Here is a 26447-nt window from a genome sequence, read left to right as displayed (position 1 = left end):
TGCAACCAAAGCCCCAGGCAATGGACCGAGGGGGAGGTTGGTGGAGGGATTGCATCATCCCAACCTGATTGACACCTGAGACCCTGTGAGTCAGGATAAAAAGAGGGTCTGTGGGAACAGCCCCTCAGACGCACCAGAAGAAACGCTAGCGATCCCGTAATAGCGAAAGCCGGTGGAAGGCCACGTGCGTCCACTTCCATTTGCCCGGAATCGGTGACCTTTGCCACGGAAAAACGGTTTTTAGCTAACAACGGGGAACTCGACTCTCAACGACTCTCGAAGGATTGACATCATAAACGGAATGGGCAAGTTTTAACCCGTCTCTCTCTCTCTCTCTCCAACAATTGCCACACAGGGTCCCCAACGGCTGCAGCCTGTATGAACTGAACAAACTATATATTTCCATCGGACAATTCATTATCCCCTAGACAACGATACAGCTTATTTCTTATTGATTATTATTATACCCGCGCTTTTAGATTTAGTATTGACGACATATATTATCTGTGTGTTTGCATTGATATTATTTTTGTGTATTTCTATCAATAAATACTGTTAAAAATAGTACCATCAGACTTCAACGGACCTCTCTATCTTTGCTGGTAAGTGACCCAGTTACGGGGTACGTAACAGAATAAAAAGGTGGGGGAAGGGGAGGAGGAAGTTCAAGGTGGCAGGTGATAGGAGAGGACAGAAGAGCGTGGAATAAAGGGAAGGGGGAAGAGCACCAGAAGGAGATGATGGGCAGGTAAGAAGAGAGGGTGTGAGAGGGAAACAAGAATTGATTAACTTTATTACTTACATCCATGAGGAGTAAAAATCTTTGTTACATCTCCATCTAAATGTGCAATTTATAGTAATTTGTAATACATACTATTTAATATAATCAATATAACATAGAAATACAATTGTATCAACATGAATTAATCAGTTTGATGGCCTGATGGAAGAAGCTGTCCTGGAGCCTGTTGGTCCTGGCTTTTATGCTGTGGCACTGTTTCCCAGATGGTGGTAGCTGGAACAGTTTGTGGTTGGGGTGCCTTGGGTCCCCAGTGATCCTTAGGACCCTTTTTGCACACCTGTCTCTGTAAATATCCCGAATAAACAGAAGCCCACATCCACAGATACGCTGGGCTGTCCGCACCACTTTCTGCAAGAGTCCTGCGACTGAGGGAAGTACAGTTCGATACCAGGTAGTGATACAACCAATCAGGAGCTCTCAATTGTGCCCCTGTAGAAAGTCTTTAGGATTTGGGGACCCATACCCAACTTCTTCAACCATCTGAGGTGAAAGAGGAGCACAGACCATGTGAGATCCTCAGTGATATCTATGCTGAGGAACTTAAAGCTGTTCACCCGCTCAACCCCAGGTCCATCGATGTCAATTGGGGTAAGACTGTCTCCATTCCTCCTGTAGTCCACAACCAGCTCCTTTGTTTTTGTCAAATGATGGAGGGGGTGGGGGGGAGGGTCAGTCAATTACCAGAAGTTCGAGAAATCAGGTTGGAGGCTATCAGATGGAATATAAGGTGTTGCTCCTCCAACCCTAGTGTGGCTTCATTACGACAGTAGAAGAGGCATGGACCGACATGTTGGAATGAGAATGGGAAGTGGAATTGAAATGGGTAGCCACTGAGATAATCATGCTTTTTGTGGTGGACAGAGTGAAGATGCTCAGCAAAGCGGTCTCCCAATTTGCATCAGGTCTCACCAATATACAGGAGGCCTCACTGGGAGCACTGGATACAGCAGATGTCAACTCACCTGGAAGTTCTTTTTGGGGCCTTGAATGGTAGTGAGGGAGGAGGTGTAGGGGCAGGTGTGGTACTTGTTCTGCTTGCGAGTATAAGTGCCTGGAGGAAGTTCGGTGCGGAGGGATGAGTGGACAAGGGAGTCACGTAGGGAGCAATCCCTGCGGAAAGCAGGAAGTGGGGCGAGTGGAGGAAGAAGTGCAAGGTGACAGGTGAAACTGGGAGGGGTAGAGGGGGTGTAATAAAGAGCTGGGAAGTTCATTGGTGGTACATCTGTCATCTCCAACAGGATCCCACTATCTTCCATGATCTGTACTCTCCTACCAGATTCCTCTTCTCCAGCCCCTTATCTCTTCCACTAATCAACTTCCCAGCTTGTTACTTCACCCCCTCTCCCCCCCCACTTTCACCTATCACCTGCCACCTTCTACTTCTTCCCCCCTCCCCCCACCTCCTTAATCTAACATTTTCCCCCTTTCTTTCCTGTCCTGATGAAGGGTCTCGGCCCAAAACATCACCTGTTTATTCCCCTCCAAAGATGCCGCCTGGCCTGCTGCACTCCAGTACATCGTGTCTATTGCATATACCCGTGACCATGTTTGATATGCCACGTGACAACCTCTGTCTGGTCTGCCGGCTTGCACTCAAGTCACAGTGGTGCAAATGTTTGACACAAACCCATTGGTTCTTGCATATGCAATATCTTAGTCTGGAGCAGCCTGTGCTTTCGACAGACAGACAGACAGACATACTGTATTGATCCCGAGGGAAATTGGGTTTCATTACACCCGCACCAAGAATAGTGAAGAAATATAGCAATATAAAACCATAAATAATTAAATAATAATAAGTAAATCCTGCCAAGTGGAAATAAGTCCAGGACCAGGCTATTGGCTCAGGGTGTCTGACACTCCGAGGGAGGAGTTGTAAAGTTTTGATGGCCACAGGTAGGAATGACTTCCTGTGCCGCTCAGTGTTACATCTCGGTGGAATGAGTCTCTGGCTGAATGAACTCCTGTGCCTAACCAGTACATTATGGAGTGGATGGGAGTCATTGTCCAAGATGGCATGCAACTTGGACAGCATCCTCTTTTCAGACACCACCATCAGAGAGTCCAGTTCCACCCCCACAACATCTCTGGCCTTACGAATGTGTTTGTTGATTCTGTTGGTGTTTGCTACCCTTAGCCTGCTGCCCCAGCACACAACAGCAAACATGATAGCACTGGCCACCACAGACTCGTAGAACATCCTCAGCATCATCCAGCAGATGTTAAAGGACCTCAGTCTCCTCAGGAAATAGAGACGGCTCTGACCCTTCTTGTAGACAGCCTCAGTGTTCTTTGACCAGTCCAGTTTATTGTCAATTCGTATCCCCAGGTATTTGTAATCCTCCACCATGTCCACACTGACCCCTTGGATGGAAACAGGGGTCACCGGTGCCTTAGCCCTCCTCAGGTCCACCACCAGCTCCTTAGTCTTTTTCACATTAAGCTGCAGATGATTCTGCTCGCACCATGTGACAAAGTTTCCCACCGTAGCCCTGTACTCAGCCTCATCTCCCTTGCTGATACATCCAACTATGGCAGAGTCATCAGAAAACTTCTGAAGATGGCAAGACTCTGTGTTGTAGTTGAAGTCCGAGGTGTAGATGGTGAAGAGAAAGGGAGACAGGACAGTCCCCTGTGGAGCCCCAGTGCTGCTGACCACTCTGTCTGACACACAGTGTTGCAAGCGCACGTACTGTGGTCTGCCAGTCAGGTAATCAATAATCCATGACACCAGGGAAGCATCCACCTGCATCACTGTCTGCTTCTCACCCAGCAGAGCAGGGCGGATGGTGTTGAACATACTGGAGAAGTCAAAAAACATGATCCTCACAGTGCTCGCCGGCTTGTCCAGGTGGGCATAGACACAGTTCAGCAGGTAGACGATGGCATCCTCAACTCCTAGTCGGGGCTGATAGGCAAACTGGAGGGGGTCTAAGTGTGGCCTAACTATAGGCCGGAGCTTCTCTAGCTTCTCAAATTACTGCTTACACTTTACAAATAAAAACTGAAGGCTAACTGTAAGCTTCCTGAACTTATTTACATTTACAGTAAGAACTGAAGACAGGTTCTTGTTTGGATTAATATCTGCTATATTAACATAACTCCGGAATAATCCCTAACATCTTTCAAAGTCAACATCAAAGTTTATTGCCATAGGCACAAGTACAGGTGCAATACTGATTGCAATATTGCAATACTGGTGCAATGAGCATCATGGGCAAATTGCATTAGGTACACAATGTTCACAAGAAAAACAAAGTTCAAAAACATCAATTATATAAAAGAAAAAGTAGAGTCCGTTGTAGCGCAAAGTGATGGTAGTGTTGCTATACTGAGGTAGTGAATAGAGTTGTGTAAGAACCAAATGGTTGAGGGGAAGTAGATGTTCTTGAACCTGGTGGTGTGGGATTCAAGGTTCTCTACCTCCTGTGCAATAGTAGCTATGGCCTGGATGGTGAGGATCTTTGAGATTCCTTCTTCTTCAGCCTCTTCCACCTCTCACCTTCCAGTTTCTCACTTCAACACCCCTCCCCACCCACTCACCTGGTTTCACCTATCATCTGTCACCTTGTCCTCCTTCCCCTCCCATGACCTTCTTATTCTGGCTCCGTTCCCCTTCCTTTCCAGTTCTGATGAAGTGTCTTGGCCTGAAATGTCAACTGTTTACTCCTCTCTATAGATGCTGGCTGACCTGCAGAATTCTTCCAGCATTTTGTGTCTGTTGCTTTGATGAGAGATGTTGCCTTCTTGAGGCGGCACCGCGTGTAGATACTATTGATGGTGGGGTGGGATGTGCCCATGATTAATGGACAGAGCTCACTACTCTTTGTAGCTTTTTACATGCCTGCACATTCAAATTACCTTACCAATTATGATACAACCAGCCAGGACACTTTCAAAAGTACATCTGTAGAAGTTTGTTAGAATGTTTGGTGATATTCCTCCTTCAGTCATTGCCATTTTAATTGGAGCTTCTTTTTTTGGGGCGGGGGTGCAAGGTGGAGCAGAGAAGGTGAATTTAAATCATCCAAAGTTGAAAAAGTTCAAAGTAAATTTGTTATCAAGGCACATATATGTCATCATATACAACCCTGAGATTCATTTTCTTGCAGGCATACTCAATAAATCCATAATAGAATAATAACCACAATAGAATCAATGAGATACTGTACCAACTTAGGCATTCAACTAGTGTGCAAAAGACACAAATCATGAAAATACAAAAATAAATAATAATAATAATAATAATAATAATAATTAATTAATGTCAAGAACATGAAATGAGGAGTCCTTGAAAGTGAGTCCATAGGTTATGGGAACATTTGGATGATGACGTGAAGTTATTCCCCTTGGTTCAAGAGCCTGATGGTTGAGGGGTAATAACTATTTCTCAGCCTGATGGTGTGTGTCCTGAGGCTTCTGTATCTTCCTCCTGATGGCAGCAGCAAGAAGAGAGCATGTCCTGGGTAATGGGGGTCTCTGATGATGGTGAGGTAACTGACTGTTTTACCTGAAAATGAGGCATTATGGTGGAAACATTAGAAGCGAGTTAGTGCTGTCATCGTCTGATACCTGTCTTCAGAAGAGAGGCATTGAAGCTGATCACTGGCAGGCTGTTGCCTTAATTTATGGTCACAAGGCTCAGAGTGGAGCTCCTACTACTCTCTTGACCTGTTTGGTTGGTGCCTCTGCCTTTGGCATAGACATTTGTGAGTTTAATTCCATCTCTTCAGATAACAGCACAAAACTCCAGGCCGATGTACTGAAGGAGAACTACTTCAAGGAAGAGAAAGGGGAATCATCTTCAATCTCCTGGTCAATATTCATCCCTTAACCTACAGCTTCAACAGATAACTTTTTATATTATTTGTATTTTGCATTATATTTAATGTAACTATTTAATATACATAGTGTGATTGATTTACTTATTTATTTTTTTCTTTCTGTGCTATTGTGTACTGCATTACACTGATGCTGCTAAATTAACAAATTTCACAATGGTGATAAAAAACCTAATTCTAATGCCGGTAACTTTGCTATTATCAGGCAAAGAGAATGTTGTGTATAATTCAGATGCAACATTCCCTGCAAAAGTGACCGCACTTCAAAAATACTTCTGTGTCTGTAAAATACTTTGAGACATTGAATGGTTCCCTGCTATGATAAAACTGTCTCTTGGCCTTGACTCTATCATACTTCTTTATGATAGTGCAACTTGTAGCCTATCCGCACTGGACTTCTGACCTTGCACCTTATTGTCTAACTGCAGCACCCTCTCTCTGTGCCTGGTACACTTCATTCTGCATTGTTATCAGTTTACCTTGCAGCTCAATGCTCTGTGGAATGAACCGAACTGTATGAACAGTATGCAAGACAAGCTTTTCCATAAGAAATTACAATCAAATTAAGTGCATGTTTTGATGAACATGTGACAGTGAGTCTGAATCTGCAGTCAATTCGAATTCTGTTTCCATTTCCAATTCTCAGACCCTGAAGGCTGCTCTGGCAATGCAAGTCTCGGTTTAGCTCCACGTTGACCTGCTTTGAATCCTAACAGAACCAGCTTGCGTTGCTTGGTTTCATACACTGCGGTGCATTCTGAGCAGCTTATAAAGTATGTTGGATGAAAAAAAAACATTCAACTGCTCCCCGTGGGCAAAATTGCAGCAATCAAATGAAGTAAGTCAGAGCCTTTGGTACAGCAACAGGCTTCTCCAACAGAAGCTCAAAGGCCCTTTAAAAGGAAAATGCAATATTCTAAATTGCCCATAATTTTAAATGCCTTGAAAAGCAGTGTAAATGTTAATGGAAATCTGAAACATACACAAAAGTTAATTATATTTATTACTCCGCTGTATGACAACAGATAGCTTTATCACTGTGTGTTGGTCTCTGTCGCAATGTGTGATGCTGGAGGGAAAGGGAAAGAACCGATTCTGTTCAGTGACAACCCTATTCGTAGAGGAGCAAAATGTCCCAAGGCGTGCTGCAGAAAGTGAAACTAAACACACGCCGATACCAAGTCATGTGTCAGGACAGATACTGAGCAGTTGAGTTTTAGGGAATCTCTCAAGGGATGACAGAGCAGTGGTGAGACACGGGGTTTAGAGAAGGATTTCCAGAGGTCAGCTTAGGGAATTCCAAAATTGGGCTCTTGGCATTCACTGTAAGGGGGAGACTAAATTTGGCGTTGAGCAAGAGGCTAGATTTGGAATACCTATAGAGTAGGGGTTCCCAATCTTTTTTATGTCATGGACACCTACCAATAACTGCGGGGTCCGTGGACCCCAGGTTGGGAACCCTTGCTATAGAGGGTTATGGATCTGCATTCTTCTCTGCCGCACCCCTGAATTTTCTCCCAACTTTTCTTGCTATTTTGGTCCAGCACAGGGGACTGAAATTCCCCTACTGGGGAATGTCTTCTGCCCTTGCTGGGAAGTCATGTTAATAGCAAACATGGGTTGGAGGTGATACACGAAGTATATATACAGTCCTCTAACCTTCCTGTGAGGAGGTATCCCTGCTGAGAGTAAAATCGTTCCTTCACTGAGGTTGAAGATCTGAGCAAAGCAGGAAAATAATTGTTTCTCCAATTAACTTTCTTTGAGTGAGTTACATTACTACTTTTCAGATAACAGAGTAGTACCAAAATGAGTCATTCCATTAAGTCTGCTTACTTCCTGATGAGCGTAAGGATGGTGGTAAACAACAAAAGTAGACATCAGGCAACCAATAATAGCAAGGTCTGTGGTGAAGTTATTGGAGGGAGGAGATCATGTGTCCAAGTTGAACAACATACACCAGTCCTCATTGACAACACAGCGGTGGAAAGAGCGAGCAGTTTCAAGTTCCTGGGCATCAGCATCATGAAGGATCTGTTCTGGGCCCAATATTGATGCGATCATGATGAAGTCACACCAGCGGCTATACTTGGTTAGGAGTTTGAGGGGATTTGCTCTGTCACCGAAGGCTCTGGCAAATTTCTACAGATGTCCTGTGGGGAGCATTCTGACTGGTTGCATTTTTGGGTAGGCAGGCACACCGCGGTGCACAGGGTTGGGACTTCAGAGGGCTGCAGACTCAGCCAGCTCCATCACAGATACAAGCCGCTGAGGATGTCTTTCAAAGACAGAGCCTCAAGAAGGCAGTGTCCATTATTGATGACCCTCACCATCCAGGATATACCCTTTTCTCATAACTACCAGCAGGAAGGAGGTACAGGGGCCTGAAGACCCACACAGGACATTTTCTTGATGCGGGTTGTGCAGATTGAAGGAAGTAGCACCTGAACCTGCCGTTGTGGGCATAAGGCTTCTGGAACCCCTTACAGCCTGAAACTTTGGGGAAATCTTTTGCTGAGCACTGCCCTCCTCTGTTAGAACCATGCTGTTTCTTGCAGCCTGATGAAGCAACTCCCAGCTTCTCAGTGTGGGTAGGGCAGCACAGGGACCTCCCCACCTCTCAGGCCGGCCACACTCACCAAATTGCTTTGGTGGCTGGTGAGATCACCTCGGCTGAAAACACTGATTTTCCCACATTCCAGAATCTCTCCAAGCCTGTTTCAAAAAAATGACAGAAAATTAAAATAATTCAAAAAATATATGCTTAAAATACAATTTAAAATGTGAACACATGCAGTTTAAAGTCTTTAAAATATAAAATAACTTGGCTAAGTTAGAAGTTCTTCCCTATCTAGCTAGCAGTTGTGTTTTCCCATCCAGTTACATCAAACTTTGAACTGTTGAGGTACTGTGCCCCAGGTTTAAGCTGGTATGGTTTCAGCAGGCACATTTTCAACTCTGAGCAGTCTGCAGATCTTGGTACTACCATGTTGCACTCAGTAAGGAGCACATTGGAACAGTGCTAACGACCCGAGGCAGTCACTTTCTCAAGCAGGAAGGTACAGTTAACTCTGTGCTCGGAAGCCCCTCCATTTATGGCTTCAGTCTTCTTATTCACAGTTGCTACCTGACCTGCTGAGTGTTCCCAGTACTTTTTGTTTTTAGTCACAATGGGAACAACTTATTATGAAGTACCTTTAACCACAATCCACATCTTGGTGTGTTACGAAGCTTTGCAATGCATATGTAACCCTGAGGTTTGGCCACCATGCGTTTGTCTAGGGGAAGACGGCTTCTGGCCCCTCCAAACTGAAAAATCTCGTTTATGTGGATGCTGCATGATGTGTTGCCCGGTTACAAATCCGAACCACAAAATATCAGACAGTACACCGTATGCAATTAAACGATTGAACTTTATAAATCTTAATCTGACTATAGGGTTAGAAAAGAAAAAGAAAAAGGGCCCATTTTATAATAAACTGTCTAATGTGCACGTTGGAGATGGTTCTGTCCATTCGTTCCCCATTGACCTCTCCCGACTGTCGCTGACCCTCAGACCCTCGCTCCAAGTCCACTCCAACTGGGGGTCTACCAACTCTCTTCATCTCTCGCCGACTAAAGACTGCAAGTACCTTCTCTCAGACACACAAGAAGAAACAACACACCTCTCATTGGACGGCCACATTCCAAAGTCCCCTGTTATCTCCAGTCAGAACCCACAGTGCTACAGAGAAACCATTACATTATCAGTGAAACACTACAGACAGGCCATTACATTAGCAGTGAAGCCTTACACAGCGATACACACAGTAAACTGTAACAATAGAGATAGGCTATTAAATGAAGTACATGCACTCAGTAGCCACTTACACCTGTACATTAATGCAAATATCTAAACTTACAGAAAAGAAGAAAATTGTGCAAATAATAAAAACGGTAAATAATACTGAGAACGTGAGTTGCAGAGAACTTGAAAATGAGTCCATAGGTTGTGGAAACAGGGAACATACACAAAATGCTGGAGGAACGCAGCAGGCCAGGCAGCATCAATGGAAAATGGTAAACAGTTGATGTTTTGGGCCGAGACACCCTCCCAGTTCAGAGTTGAGGTGAGTGAAGTTATCCAAACTGGTTCAGGGCCCTGATGGTTGAAGGGTAATTACTGTTCCAGAACCTGGTTGTTTGGGACCTAGGGCTTCTGAACCTCCTGGCCAATAGCAGTTGTGAGAAGAAGCATAGCCTGGATGAGGGAGGTCCTTGATGGATGTTGCTTTCTTGTGGCATTGCTCCTGCTGATTGGCTCAGTGATGGGCAGGGCTTTGCCTATGATGGGATGGGCTGTATCTACCACTTTTGCAGAGAGGTTGAATCTGGAAGTTTTTAATACAATGCTGAGAAAAGGGAAAAAAATTGTGCTAAAGTAAATTTGGACTATGAGCTGAACTGACAGGAGGGGTGAAACAGCTGCCATTGAACACATTAGGAAGAATGAAATGATAGGCCAGACAGCCTTTTTCTATATCCATATCGTAAGTCTGACAAATTATCTTCAATCCATTCTCGTTTTATGAACTCTGTGAATGAAATCAAGCCATGACTTGTTACTGCACCGTCCCGGACACGTCTTCTGGATGCCAGACAGAGTTAGTGGCAGCCTCTTCTTTTCTCCAGTGAAGTCTACCCTCCTAATTCTGCTAAATTAAGTCTAATAACATGACCATGACCGACCACAGCAAACATCCTGTCAAAATACTCCTCAAAAAAAGATGAATGTCTTCCATTATAAAATGGGGGAGAAGGCTATTTATTAGCCCTGTTCACAATGCTTCAGTCCCTGTGCAGATCATCGGGGCAGATTTGACTAATGTGATTCCAGAAATAGCAGTCACAGGTTTTAAATTGGAAAAAAAAATTGCACAGGGGAAAAGCAAGTTAAAAATAAGAGGATAATGAGCTTCATCACTTCTATATTTAGCTTCACGGCTTAATGAAAAGGGCAATTGCACGTGTCATTGATGTAAGTTTACGGTAATCACCTGGATCTTCAGGAGGTGTGCAGCAACAGCCTGGTGAATACGGTGCCCAATGATGAGCAGAGTGTTAAAATATTAATTATTAAAACAATATGAAGGAATGTTAAGAGCTCCCTGGTTCAGTTCTGTGAGTTATTAAACACTTCATATCTAATAGCGATGGATGTCTGTGCATTTAATCAAAAGCAGGATGATGTCCAGTAAAATAAGAGCCTCAATAATTCATTACCCTGGTGATTGTAACATATCAATAATATATTGAAACGCGCTAAACAAAGACTCCATTGGGAAATATGCACAATGGCCACTTTATTAGGTACCTTCTGTATGTTGGTTTTCTTCTATTTCTGTAGCCCATCCATTTCAAGGTTTGATGCGTTGGGCATTCAGAGATGCTCTTCTGCATTCCACTGTTGTGACGAGTGGTTATTTGAGTTACTGTCATCTTTCTGTCAGCTTACATTGCCGTAGAAAAGCAGCATCCGTCGTCAAAGATCCTCAGCACCCAGACTATGCTCTTTCTCACTTTTGCCATCAGATAGAAGATGCAAATGGCTCAGGAGTTGTCCCACCAGGTTCAAGAACAGCCATCAGGATCTTACAACTACACTCATTCTATTTCTGGTGTTCCCACAACTGATGGTCTCACTTTAAGGACTTTTTACCGTGTTATCTCATGCTCTTTCATTTAATTTTATTTCATACTCGTTATTTATTTATCAAAGTCACCTAGACCTTCTCCACTCTGATGTTTGGTCTGAAGAACAGCTGAACCTCTTAACCATTTCTGTGTGCTTTTATACATTGAGTTGCTGCCACATGATTGGCTGATTAGATATTTGCATTAACGAGCAGGTGTTCAGGTGTACCTAATAAAGTGGCCGCTGAGTGTAATTCTCTGTCAGGATGATGTGTTTTATTTGTAAGGGAGCTGGTGCCCCCATGTGTCTGAAATCCTTGCCCTTCTTGATTGTGGGGGTTGCAGGTAATGTCAAAGTGGCTTTGAAGAGTAACTGCAATGCATTCTGTCAATTGTACATGCTCTGGTGAGAAGTGTATGTTGCTTTGTGTTGGATGAGTGTTGTTGGAATGGCATTATTCCAGGCAAGTGGAGAACAAGACTATAAGACGTAGGAGTAGAATTAGGCCATTTAGCTCATTGGGTCTGCTCCACCATTCCATCATGGCTGGTTTATTATCCCTCTCGTCCTCATAACTCTGCATTCTCCCCTTGACACACCCTTACTAATCAAGAACCTATCAACCTCCACTTTAAATATATCCAATGACTTGGCCTCTACAGCCAGCAGTGGCAATGAATTCCACAGATCCACCACCCTCTGGCTAACTAAATTCCTCTTCTTTTCTGTTCCAAAGGGGCATCCTTTTTTTTTCTGATCTATACCCTTTGGTCATAGACTCTCTCATTTTTGGAAACATCCCCTCCAAGTCCACTCTATCTAGACCTTTAAATATTTAGTAGGTTTCATTGAAATTCCTCCCTCTTCAAAACTCCAGTGATAGTAGTCCAGAGTCATCAAATCCTTTTCATATATTAACCTCTTCATTCCAGGGATCATTTTGTGAATCTCCTCTGTACCGTCTCCAATACTAGCATATCTTGGATATGGGGCCCAAAACTATATACGTTCCCAAATAATCCTTCAGAATCCTGAAATCTGTAGATAATGGAAGGGGTTTGTGGTGCCAGGAGGTAAGTTTCTTGCTATAGTGTAGCTTTTGGACTGTTTCTGTAGCTGGTTCCAGATGGAGCTACCTGTCAGTGGTGAACTGGTCTGGAAGGTATCAATGGTAACATCAGTGAATATAAAAGATGGGTGGATCGATCCCCCCACTTGTTGGAGATGGTCTTTGCTTGGCATCTTTTAGCTGAGATAGTTACTTGTGCCATTTATCAGTCAAGCCTACTTCATCCATCATTTGCCGAGGAGATGAGAATAGCATTTGGTATTGTGCAATCATTGGCCATCATCCCCCCCACCCCTCCCAACGGTATGGTGGTGATGCAGCAGCTGAAGATGATTGGGTTAGGACTCCTGAGGTGATATCCTGCAGCTATAACCACAGACACCTTCCATTATGCATGGTGTGCCTCCAGCCATTAGGATGTTTCCCATTGACTTTCGTTTTATCTGGGCTTCTGAGCTCCAGACGTTATCTGATGCTAGCTTGATGGCAAGGGCAGTCGCCATCATGTCATCATGGGAATTCAGCTTTGGACCAAAATTGTGATGAAGTCTGACAAGACCCTCTGCCTCAGAAGGTAGCGGAGTCCAATTCTCTGTATGCTTTCAAGAAAGAGTTAGATAGAGCTGTTAAAGATAACGGAGTCAAGGGATATGTGGAGAAGGCAGGAACAGGGTACTGATTGTGGATGATCAGCCATGATCACAGAGAATGGCGGTGCTGGCTAGAAGGGCCGAATGGCCTACTCCTGTACCTATTGAGTATTGACCCAAAGTCAAGGCAAAATCATAGTAAAATTTATTATCAAAGTACATAAACAGTTTGTAAAAGACTTGGGCTTTCAAAAATAATGAAATATAAAGTTTCTAGATATCAAAAAGTACTATAAAGAGCAGTAAACAGTAAAAACGTAAATTAAGTCAATATTTGGTGTGACTATCCTTTGCCTTTAAAACTGCATCAATTCTCTTAGGTACACTGTCATACAGTTTTATAAGAAAATTGGCTGGTAGGTTGTTCCAATCATCTTGGAGTACTTGACACAGTTCTCTGCAGACTTTGGCTATCTCATTTGATTCTGCCTCTCCATGTAATCCTGTTGAGACCAGGGCTCTGTGGCGGCCAAAACATCTGAAACCATATATTTAAAAGGGAAACTTCTTTACCCAGAGGGACATGGGAGTGTAGAATAAGCTGTACGAGTGGTGCATGTGAGCTTGATTTCAACATTTAAGAGAAGTTTGGATAGATACATGAATAGTAGGGGTATGGAGGGCTATGAGCTGGAGTCTGGTTTGCTGTCAACTACAATCTTTAAAGTTTATGTACCAACATCCTGTAACTTGTCATGTCTCGAATGTTCAGTCATGTCTATTGAGTGAAATAGATTCTTGCAGTGTAGCGAATAATTGGTCTTGAAATACCTGTCAAAATGCAGCCAGCTGAATACACACAGTCGCAGTTTGTCACTATGCACTAACTTCTGTCTTGTAATATTTCTTGGCTTGTATCCCATGGAAGTGATAATAAAGATGTTCCTTTGTGTTTTCCCTGAATTATAAATTCATATCTAAATAGCATTATATCACTGTCAAATCTTGGTGTGTAGCTTTCACATCCATTGTTGGTGTCTGCTGCATTCTCTCATTTCACTGACCATTCTTATTCATTCATTTGAGGCCCTCTTTTGGTCGGATTGACCATGGATGTTGAGTCCCAGCTATCTACATAATCCGCAAGCCAGGGCAGTACGATGAAGAGCAAGTCGTTGCCCATGTAGCAGTCTCTCTCTGTCTCCCCCTCCTCTCTCCCCCTCAGCTGATGAATCCAAAGGAACAGTAAAGACCGCTAAAATAAGCTGGCCACTGAGCGTACGTTCATGGTTTTCTGCTGCTGTAACCCATCCACTTCAAGGTTTGACATGTTATGCATTCAGAGGTTCTCTTCTGCACACCACTGTGGCAACGTGTGGTTATTTGAGTAGCCGCCTTCTTGACAGCTTGAACCAGTCTGGCCATTCTCCTCTGACCTCTCTCATTAACACACCCATTTTTTACCCACAGAACTGGTGCTTGTTGGATTTTAAAAAATTTTTTCACACTATTCTCTGTAAACCCTAGAGATTGTTGTGCATAAAAATCTTTGGAGATCAGCAGTTTCTGAGATACTCAAACCACCCCGTCTGCTACCAACAAGCATTCCATGACCAAAGTCACCTAGATCACATTTCTTCCCCATTCTACTGTTTGGTCTGAACAACAACTGAACCTCTTGACCATGTCTGCATGCTTTTATGCATTGAGTTGGTGTCTCATGTTTGGCTGATTAGATATTTGCAGAGATGAGTGGGTGTACAGGCGTCCCTAATTAAGTGGTCACTGAGTGTACAACAGATTAATAACATCTGAGCAGGAGGAGGACATACAGCCCACCAATCCTGCCCCACCATTCAATATCACCAAGGCTGATGATCTCAGGTTGTGTCAATTCCCTTATCCTTCAAAAACATATTGACTTCCTTCTTATAAGTACCCCGATGATACAGCTCCACAGCCCTCTATGGTTCGAGAATTTCAAAGGTTCACCACTCTTTTTAGGAGGAAGTACTCATTAAATATTGAGACAAACACCAGGTTCAAGTACAGTTACTTCCCTTTAACCATGCAGTTCTTGAGCCAATCTGCCCAACCCTAATCACTGCATCGGTACAGCAACATTAGGAACACCTTAAACAACATACTACAATAGACATTTATGTGCTAATTTTGTGCTTTCTTGTATAATTTATGATTTTTTTCTTGTGAATGTTGTGTATCTGATGACATGCTGCTGCAAGTAAATTTTTCATTGCACTTGTGCATGTGACAAGAAACTCAACTTTAACTTTCAACTTGGACTTTGAAGTGAGGTAAAGGAGGTGCTACAGGGACACAGGGTCCAGGTCTCACTCTCCACCCCCTCAGTGATCACCCCAAACTTGGGGAAAGACTGTAGTATAGGGTTCTTCCACTACTGGACAGGGAAGGGTCAGGTTGGATGAGGACGACCCTCAATTATTACTTAATGCATTGTTTATGAATACAATAATGTTAAGGCATTCAACACACACAAAATGCTGGAGGAACTCAGCAGGTCAGGCAACATCTATGGAAAAGAGTAAACAGTTGACGTTTCAGGCCGAGCCCTTTCATCAGGATAGGTGAATGGTGGTCCCTTTCTTCCATGGCCTTCTGTCCTTGCTAATCAGATTCCTCCTTTTCCAGTCCTTTATCTCTTTCACTAATCAACTTCCCTGCTCTCTACTTCACCCCTTCCTCCCTCCTGGTTTCACCTATCACCTACTACCTTGTACTTCTCCCTCCCTCCCCCCACCTTCTTACTCTGACTTCTCTTCCTTTTTCTCAACTCCTGCTGAAGGGCTCTCAGTTCAAAATGTCGACTGCTCACTCTTCCATAGAAGCTGCCTGGCCTGCTGAGTTCCTCCAGCATTTTGTGTGTTTTACTTGGATGTCCAGCATCTGCAGATTTTCAAGGCATTGTACAGTTTGTAATATTTTATTATGAATAAAGCTTATTTTGATATTAAATAGATATATATAAGTCAATGGTGTATGCATAAATTCATCTCTTTTGTCCCTTGTACTGAGCGTGCAGGTGTATTTATAACAGTAAAAAGTCTGCCTTGCTCCTGCCTAATAGCTCACTTGCTGTGCAGACCCTTTAATCTTAAATTCATAATTATCAAGGTACGAAATACAACTGGCTGGGATGTGCCACAGAAATAATGACCCACTTCTCACCAATTTATTAATTACTTCCATTTATCTTGTTATAGAACATTTATTTAGTTTGGCTGTGATCGTAGCCAATGTACAATGCTTCATGTTGACCCTCAGAGTAAATTTTGATCGCCCTTTCTTTCTTCTTTCTCTCTTCAGCAAACTCCCTAGCTGGGCTAGGGCGGTGGTACCCCGAATATTTTATATAACAGAGAAGGCATGGAATTACTATCCTTATACAATCACAGGTAAGGAGAATTCCAGGTATTCTGCTATTGAAATCATTCTTAAACTGGAGGTCCAGCTGCTTTCTGCAGAGATAGAGCTTAGCTTTATTTGTCACATGTACATTGAAACAAACAGTAAAATGCACCATTTGCATGAAATCGAATCAGTGGGGGTTGTGCTGGAGGCAGCCCGCAGGTGTTGCCACTCTTCCAGCACAGACGTAGCATGCCTACAATCTAACTATACATCTTTGGAATGTGGGAGGAAACCGGAGCACCCAACGGAAACCTATGTAATCATGCAGAGAATATACAAATTCCTTATAGACTGTGGCAGGAATTGAACACTGATCGGTGGTCACTGGCAGTGTAAAGTGATTATTCTATGATGAATGAAATTTCATTCTGGCAGTGTAAAGTGATTATGAATCTTTGGATTTGTCTTCGCTTCCCTTTTCCATGGCCTCCTATCCTTAACCGCAACAGGAGTTGTGCTGTCTTCAACTTAGAAAACACTAAGCAAGAAGAAAGCAGCTTTCTGTCTAATAAGTTCCTTGCATCTGGCACAAAGGAGATTCCAATAAGGGCAAGAATTTGGTGGGTTTGGCACCTTTGACAGTCTGTGGAACTTTAAGAAAAGACCAGTGCACCTTTTCTTAAAAGATCAACTACAACACAGTTAAAAGAGGAACTGTTGAATAGCAAGTGGCTTGCTTTGTTTTTACTTGGTCAGCTGGAGGATGAGGTTTCTCGTGACACAAAGACTGCAGACGCAGGATTCTGGAGCAACAGAGCTTCTGCTGGAAGAACTCAGAGGGTTAAGCAGCATCTGTGGTGGAAACAGAAATGCTGACGCTTTGTCCTGGAACCCTGCATCAGAATGGGATTTGGCCCAAAATGTCAACAATTCCTCTTGCCCACAGATGTGGCTCAACTCTGATGATTGCCTCCAGCAGTTAGTTTCTTGTTTGAGATTTCATGTGGAACCTATCAACCTCTGCTTTAAATGCACCCAATTAATTGGCTCCTACAGCCCATGGTGGCAATAAATTCCACAGACTCACCACCCTCTGGCTAAAGAAATTCCTCCTCACCTCTGTTCTAAATGGACGCCCTTCTATTCTGAGGCCGTGTCATCTGGTCTCCGAGTTAGAAAGTTCTGGCTTCAAGTCCTGTATCAGATACCTGAGCATAAAACTCCAGTTGGCAATCCAGGGCAGTACTGAGAGGAAATGAAGTTCTTTACCAGGCATGATCCTATGGTCCAGCTATGGTCCTGCCAACTTTCTTGAGAGTACGTACATAAAAGAGCCAGAACACTATTTTGCGAAGCACTGAGAAGCCATCCCAATGCCATGGCCAGTACTTAGCTCTCAATCAAAACCAGTAAAAGAGATATCTGCTCATTAACACATTACAGTTTGTTTGTGCAAGCTCTGGCACAGATTGTTGCCTTGTTCCCTATAATAGTGACAACACTTCGAACAAACTTGAATGACTGTAAAGCCCTCAGGGTGATGTAAGATACAGCATGCTTAACTCTTTCTGAATAAGCAAACCACTTTTGCTTTCCCCTCAGATAGCAGCCCTGGTTAATTGAGTGAGAATATTTTCCGGTCTACTGCCACTTCAACAGGAAGTAGAGACTTACACTTGCGTGGTATATTTCACCTCCTATTCGGGACAACTCAAGGCATGTTGCACATCATGAAATCTTGCTGGTGCTCTAATGTAGGAAACACGGTACCAGGGTTTTGCACAGACACATATTGCTGGAGGAACTCAGCAGGTCAGGCAGCATCTATGGAAAGGAGTAAACAGTCTTTGTTTTGGGCCAAGACCCTTCATCAGGACTGGAAAGGAAGGGGAGAAGTCCAGTTCTGCTGAAGGGTCTCAGCCTGAAATGACAGCTGTTTACTCTTTTCCATAGATACAGCCTGGCCTGCTGAGTTCTTCCAGCATTTTGTCTGCATTACTTTGGATTTCCAGCATCTGCAGATTTTCTTGTTTTTGTTTGCACAGTAAACCAGCCATGTGCTATTAGCAGTCATGTTTAGTGAGGGAAAATCTTGACCAAGATGTCAAAACAGAAGTCAGGAGTTATAAGAGACTGCGAACGCTGGAATCTGGAACAGCAATTTGCTGGAGGAACGCAGTGGTTCAAACAGCATCTGTGGGAGGAAAGGAACTGGCGACATTCCAGATCGAATCTTCCATCAGTACTCCTGCAGATGCTAATTGACCCGGTGAGTTCCTCCAGTGGATCGTTTATTTCTATCAAGTCGAAATATGCCTTTTATTTTGAAATACTACATTAGGATCTTACATATCCACCTGAGAGAACAGGCACACTGGGATTGGATATCTCATTTGTAGGGTATCACCCCACCTATCCATCACCAAAGCAATTGGAAGGTGGGGAGAGGGGAAGGGACACCTGCTGGCAGGTGACAGGGAGAGGGGGAAATTGGATGGGCAGGGGAGGGTGATGAAGTAAGAAGCTAGGAGGTGATAGAAGAACAGGTAAGCGTCTGAAGAAGAAGGAATCTAATAGTTGACCATTTAAGAAAGGGAAGGAGGACGGGCACCTGAGGGAGGAGGTGGGCAAGTGAGGAGAATTTAAGGGATAAGAGAGGAAGCAGAATAGTGAATGGAAAAAGAGAGAAAGGGGAGGGGGACCGGAAGTTGGAGAAACCGATGTTCATATCCAGACCGACCATGTTTTTGTGTTGGAGTCTTAGCAGTAGAATTTAAACCAGCGATCCACTGGGAGGTAAGAATGAAGCCTGTAATACTGTAAAGCTCTACACCGAGCTGGAACAATAAAAAGATTCAATACCACCATGGAATTTGGATTATCTTATCTGGCTGGCCAGTACTACTTTACTCAATTCAGAGTCCTGTTGCTGGGAACCTTGGCTAGGGAAGGGCAAACATTTAAAGTAAGCCTCTTTTGTGCTACCAGCCATTAATTCTGATCATTAAGATACATCTCCTCTGTACAAGGGAATCACATTTGGAACGGTGTCCAATTTCAGTGCCCTCATACACTCTAAATACTACAAATTGAGATTCGAACTGAATGTTCTCTCTTCAAGTTGTGCTCCAGTGTACACAGGCATGAAAAGAGTACTTCTATATTATGTTCCAGCTTCTAAATGGAAAATGCAACACCTTCTTACAAAGGATGTTGCTGCTAGGCAACAGGTTTTTTGTTCTTTATTCATAAAGGACTGCAAAGTCCTTTCGGCTCAGGAAAAACTCAGTTAAACCTAATTGCATAAGCATTTCAAAATGTTCACCCAAATGACCATCTTGGGGAGCTTGGGGTTGGGGTGGTGGCGGTGGGGGTGATTGTTTTGCAATTGTTATAATAATACATTTTCTCTCTGTCTTTTTCTGCACTGCCCGAATTCCATCCGGCACAACTAGAATACACGGTGAGTACCTTCGTTTCTACATTGTGTAAATCCCTCCTTTATCAACCATAAGACATAGGAGCAGAACTATTCCATTCAGCCCATTGAGTCTGCTCTACCGTTGCATCACGGCTGATTTATTATCCGTTCTCCTGCCTTTTCCCGATAACCTTTGACATTATTACTAATCAAGAATTTGTCAACCTCCACCTTAAACCTACCCAATGACTTGGCACCCACAGCCACCTGTGGCAATGAATTCCACAGATTCACCACCCTCTGGCTATAGAAATTCTTTCTAATTTCTTATGAGAGAAAGTGATACTGAATAAGCCCAGATGTAATACAGAGCTATAAAAAGCAGTCAGCCAGTCAGAATCAATTACAATCCATAGACAGTTTGACCAGTCATGTTGCAGAGTAGCTCTACTCATCCATTACTTTCAAAACTTACTTTGAATCATAGCCTTTGGGTAAATTAGACAAATTTCTTACAGCTTTGCTGCCTGGTAATCAGTATCTATCATGTAAATTTTATGTCGTGTTTAATTTTACACTGCCTCAGAGCTGGAATGGTTAAGGGGAGATTTAATGAGTAGATTTAATAGAGGTAGGGTACTCCTATAGCATTTAGGAAGCCTACAAATGAGCCCCTAAAAGCAACAAGGAGCAGAAGGCTGTTGGTCATTGCTGGAGAATAGATTGGTATAGTTAGGTACTTTGTAGCTGGATTGAACGTGGTGGGGTAGAGGCTTGCTGTATGACTCTAGAGCCTGGGGTCCACGGACGCCTCGGTTAAAAAAGGTTGTGAGCCCTTTGCTCTGGAACGTACTCTACCACTAAAACAGGAATGTGGGGTACAGCAACTCACTTTCCGACTCACAAGCACAAGAGATTCTGCAGATGCTGGAAATCCAAAGTAACACGTAACACACACACACACACACACACACACACACACACACACACACACACACACACACACACACACACACACACACACACACACACACACACACACACACACACACACACACACACACACACACACACACACACACACACACACACACACACACCTGGAGGAACTCCTCAGTTCATGTAGCATCTATGGAAAGGAATGAACAGTCACCATTTTCAGGCTGAGACCTTTCATCAGCACTGGAAAGGAAGGGGGTGAAAGCTAGAATAAGAAGGTGGGGGAGGGGAAGAAATACAAGCTAGAAGGTGATAGGTGGAAAGGGTAGAGGGTCGGAAAAGGACAAATCTGATGGGGGGGCGGGGAACCATCAGAGAAAGGGAAGGAAGAGATGCACCAGAAGGTAGTGTATGGTAGTGAGAAGAAGAGTAGTGGTAGGAGGGAAACCAAGAGTGGGGAATGGAAAAAGAGAGGGGGGATGGGGCAAGAAATTGCCGGAAGTTAAAGAAATCATTGGAGACTACCCAGACAGAATATAAGGTGTTGCCCCTCCAACCATGAGATTGGCTTTTTCATAGCAATAGAGGAAGGCCGTGGACAAATATGTTGGAATGGGAATGGCGATTGGATTTAAAATGGTTGGCCACTGGGAAATCAAGTTCAGTTTATTGTCATTTAATTGTAGACATGAATACTGCCAAGGTACTCCAGAACAAAGTGCACAACACGGTACCTATTACACTTCCTCATGGCTAGAAAGAATGTGGTGGACCAAGGGCATGCTGGTGGCAGGGAGTTCAGTAGTCTTAAGGCCTGGAGGAAGAAGCTGTTTCCCATCCCAACAGTTCTTCTCCTAATAGTACGGTACCGCCTGTCTGATGGTAGGGGTCAAAGCTCGTTCCTGCTTGATGTGGATGAAGTGAAGGTGCTCAACACTTGCCGTCTCTGTGTGCATGCCCTGGGACGTATCCGCCTACCTACATGCAGTCGTTGAGTTCTTCATATCCAATTGACCTTGCTCCTACTCTTCTCCCCCTTCTCTTCCCTCCACCACTTGCAGTGCTCCCTCACTTCCCTTGCACCTGTAATGCTTCCTCGCCTTCTTATTTTGGCTTCCTCCTTCTTCCACTCCTGATGAAGGGTCTCGGCCTGAAACACTGACTGTTCATTTCCCTCCATAAATGCTGCCTGTCCTGCTGAGTTCCTCCAGCATTTTGTGCGTCCTTCTCTTCTGCTCCTCCCCGTGCCCGTCCTTTTCCTCCTGCTGTTCCCCCTCTCTGTCCTCTGTTTCTGTTTGGCATACATCAGCTGTGTAGCTGAGTAAAGCTCTCTGGTACTGTGAGTAGGGCTAAGCTGCTATAAATCTCCATTTTGCTGTTTTAGAGGCAATAGTAAACTACGGTTAATGCCATATCACAAATTAAGAAATAGCCAATCTCTATAATTAGATTAACAATCACATTCTGTTAATGCAATTACACTGAATGATTATCTGTGATGATATAGATTAAAATGTTAAGTGATTTCCATTACAGAGGAAACAATTCCAGGCTAATGTACAATTAAAAATAGAAGTATGATGTGTTTTTTTCCTAAGTTATCTCTATGAAAAAGGCTGATGAAGGGGAATAATGCATCTTTGCTTGATTCTAACTGAATCTTATATTTGGAAGACAGATTCATTGACTACTATCTCTGCCTTCATACATGGGCTGGTATTGGTTTATTATTGTCACATGTGCCAAGGTACAGTGTAAAACTTGGACCATAAGACATAGGAGCCATTTAGCCCATCAAGTCTACCCTGTCATTCCATCATGGGTGGTTTATTATCCCTCTCAACCCCATTCTCCCGCTTTCTCTCTGTTACCTTTGACACCTTTACTAATCAAGAACCTATCAATCTCCATTTTAAATACATCCAATGGCTTCCACAACCGTCTATACCAATGAATTCCACAGATTCACCACCCTCTGCCTAAAGAAATCCCTCCTCCGGGAGCGTGCAAGCTTGTCATTAAGTACTTGTTTTCAAAGTTTAATGCTGATTTCAGTTTCTTAATTTTGGTGTCCAGTAATTACATTGGGAACAAAAACTGTCCTGGCAGGTCAGTATTACTCCAACCTAAAACAACAAACTTGTTCTTAAGTAACAGACACAAAATGCAGGAGTCGACGTTTCGGACCAAAATCCTTCATCAGAACTTGAAAGGAAGAGGCCCGAAAAGTTAATTCTTTACTCTTTTCCATAAATGCTGCCTGGCCTGCTGAGTTCCTCCTGCGTTTTGTGTACATTACTTTGATTTCCGGCATCATCAGATTTTCTCTTGATGATGAAACTCGTTGTTGAGTAGAATTCATGGATAAAACCATGTACCTTCCTCTCTCAGCTCAGATCTAGTGGACTAAATCTCGTCCAGTGCTCTTTCATTCTGTGCTATGAGGAATTCAATGAGCCAACTAATCTTCATTACATCGGTGTGTGGAATACTGGGTTTCAGCATTTTGTCTTCTGAAGACTGCTTTTATTGCACAAATTGCCTTGTATAAAGACTGCTGCAGAAATCTGTGACGTGTGACAGAGTGACATATTAAGTAATTACAGGGTTTGGTTTCAATCTAAGTTTTGTAGCCCATAAGACATTGTAGCAGAAGTAGGCCACTCAGCCCATTGATTCTGCTAGCCATTAGATCATGGCTGGTTTATTATCCCTTCAACCCCATTCTCCAGCCTTCTCCTTTAACACCCTTAGTAATCAAGAACTTAACAACCTCCACTTTAAATATACCCAGTGACTTGCCTCCACGGCCATCTGTGGCAATGAATTCCACAGATTCTGGGTATGCATGTATTTATGCACATTTTATTCCATATCTATACATTAATCTCTAGATTTATTTTTATATAATTATTCATTCTTAATAATCATTGAATGTTTTTTCTTGTATGTCTTGCCCTGACCAACACACCACAGCAATTCCTAGTACACTTAGTGGCCACTTTATTGGGTACAGCTGTACACCTGCTTATTAATGCAAATATTCCAATCATGCGTTAGCCACTCGATGCATAAAAGCATGCAGACATGGTCAAGAGGTTCAATTGTAGTTCAGTCAAAAGCAAAATGGGGAAAGAAATGTGATCTAAGTAACTTTGACCGTGGAATGGTTGTTGGTGGCAGACGGAGAGGTTTGAGTCTCTCAGAAACAGCTGATCTCCTGGGATTTTAACACACAACAGTCTCTAGCATTTACACAGAATGTTATGAGAAATTTTAAAAAAAAAAAGTCCAGGGAGTGATTCTGTGGGTAAAAACGGCTTGTTAATGAGGGAGGTCAGAGGAGAATGGCCAGACTGATTCAAGCTGACAGGAAGGAGACAATAATTCAAATAACCACACGTTACAACAGTGGTGTGCTGAAGAGCATCTCTGAAACCTTGAAGTGGATGGGCTACAGCAGCAGAAGACCACACCAGGTACCACAGTAAAGTGGTCAGTGAGTGTATATGGTGAATAAAGTTCATCCTTGATCTTGATCTCATTTATTGCACTCCTTAAATTTGGGTCCATCGAAATCAACAGATCTGATGTCAGGGCACAAACAACCATGGGTGGATGTCAGAGCTTTAATGCTTTTGATTGTCTTTTATTCAATTTGAAGCTGCTATTTGATTAAGCAAATGATGGTGTAGTCATTTCTACGGTAGTTTTCCTATCATGCTGCCTGGAACTAACTTACTTACTGCCCATTACACCACTGGGAACATAGCCTCAAGATTCAGGGGAATAGATTTAGGACAGAGAGGAGGAGGAACTGCTTTTCCCAGAGAGTGGTAACTCCGTGGAATTCTCTACCCAATGAAGCAGTGGAGGCTACCTCAGTAAATATATTTAAAACAAGGTTGGATAGATTTTTGCATAGTTGGGGACTTAAGGAATATGGGGAAAAGGCAGGTAAGTGGAGACGAGTGCATGGCCAGATCAGCCATGATCTTATTGAATGGCGGAGCAGGCTCGACAGGCCACATGGCCTACTCCAGTTCCTATTTCTTAACTTCTTATGTTTAGGGCAGCAGTGAAGGTCCTCCATCACTGTCTGTAAAGAAGGATTCTTCATTGCTGTTTCTGTAACAATCATTTTTGATCAGTCAGGGTTGTTAGCCCTGAGGTGAACCCCCAGAACCTGGAGGACTGGTGGACCATTCTTTGGCCTCTACCTGTTTGGCATGGTTGACCCTACCAAGAGTCAAAACACAAGGTCCTGACCGCAGACAACATGGCATGCAAGCTTCCAAGCCCTGAGACAAGGTTGTGGTCCTCCCGGAGGATGATACCTAGAAAGTATGGTGTAATTGTGATCTCAAAGCTGTCCTGCAGCATGCTGTGCACTTTAATGTCACCCCTTCCACAGTATGTATCATTGCAATTCATTTGTTCAGTGAAAGAAGTAATGTAAGCACCACCGTGAACTATTGCACACTGGGCTGGAGTTTAGAAGAATGAGAGGGGATCTCTTTGAAACCTATAGAATATTGAAAGCAGAGACATTTCCTATAGTAGGAGGGACTACAGCCAGAACGCACAGCCTCAGAATACGAGGATGTCTCTTTAGAGCAGAGATGAGGAGGAATTTCTTTAGCTAGAGGGTGGTGAACCTGTGGAATTCACTGCCACAGACGGGTGTCACTGGGTATATTTAAGGCAGAGGTTGATAGGTTCTTGATTAGTAAGGATGTCAAAGGTTACAAGGAGAAGGCAGGAGATTTGAGTTGAGAGGGATAATAAATCAGCCGTGATCGAATGGCTATTAAAATTGATAGGCCAAATGGCCTAATTCTGCTCCTATATCTTATGGGCTACAAAATTTAGACTGCAACCAAATGTTGTAAAAGGCTCTTCTGAATAGCCTATGTGGCATCTGTCATCCTAGTTATATTAGGACCTGATTATGGCCATTTTACTGAAATGTGATCACAGATGTTTACCAATAGTATTAATGTCATACAGCAGTTTATTCTATGTACACATAGATAAATGGATTCCATTGTGTTATCACATGGATTAGTAGGTCAGTTATATAATTATTTTCAAAAAATGTGTACCACAGTACCTTGTTTCCCATATCACAAGAGCATCTTGCCATTCAGGAAGGTGGGAATTGCCCTTGCATAAATTGATGATATAGTGATAAACACAGTGTCTGGCCTTTGATTGAGTGTATTCATTGAATGCCCAACAATAACTTAAAGGCTAAAGATTGGCTTTATTTGCCACATGTGCATTGAAACATCAAAACACAGCGATATGCATTGAAACCCAGTCCGGGGATTGTGCTGGGGCCAGTCCACAGCAGTTGTCAGGTTTCTGGCACTAACATAGTATACCCAGAACTTACCAATCCTAATCCCAACCCATTCGTGTTTAGAATGTGGAAGGAAACGGTAGAGACCTGAAGGAACACGTGATCACATGAAGAGCGTATACCTTGTTGTAGACAGTGGCAGGAATTGAACCCTGATTAGCTGACACTGTGAAGCAGTGCACTAACTACTGTGCTGCCCTTAAACTCATCTACAGCTTTCCCTCTTAACTCTTTAAATTTCCATCAGAAATGGCAATCATCACAAAGAATTTCTTAATTTATAACAGGCTTTTCCATTGTGCCTGAGATATCCATCTCATTTATGCCTCTTGTTAATCATATCTCTGGTTCTGCAG

General features: G+C 43.2%; 1 protein-coding gene across 1 annotated transcript in view; it reads left to right on the top strand.

Annotated features, from left to right (window-relative positions):
- LOC140735348 (cytoplasmic phosphatidylinositol transfer protein 1-like) overlaps positions 1 to 26447 on the top strand; it is a 234274-nt gene that overhangs the window by 141139 nt on the left and 66688 nt on the right. Inside the window, exons 4-5 of the mRNA XM_073060293.1 lie at positions 16322 to 16410; positions 19822 to 19829. Coding sequence (XP_072916394.1) covers positions 16322 to 16410; positions 19822 to 19829 — 97 coding nt within the window. The remainder of the gene's footprint in view (positions 1 to 16321; positions 16411 to 19821; positions 19830 to 26447) is intronic.

Source organism: Hemitrygon akajei, chromosome 11, assembly GCF_048418815.1.
Source record: "Hemitrygon akajei chromosome 11, sHemAka1.3, whole genome shotgun sequence".
Lineage (NCBI taxonomy): Eukaryota > Metazoa > Chordata > Chondrichthyes > Myliobatiformes > Dasyatidae > Hemitrygon > Hemitrygon akajei.
This window is presented reverse-complemented; position numbering and strand designations above follow the sequence as displayed.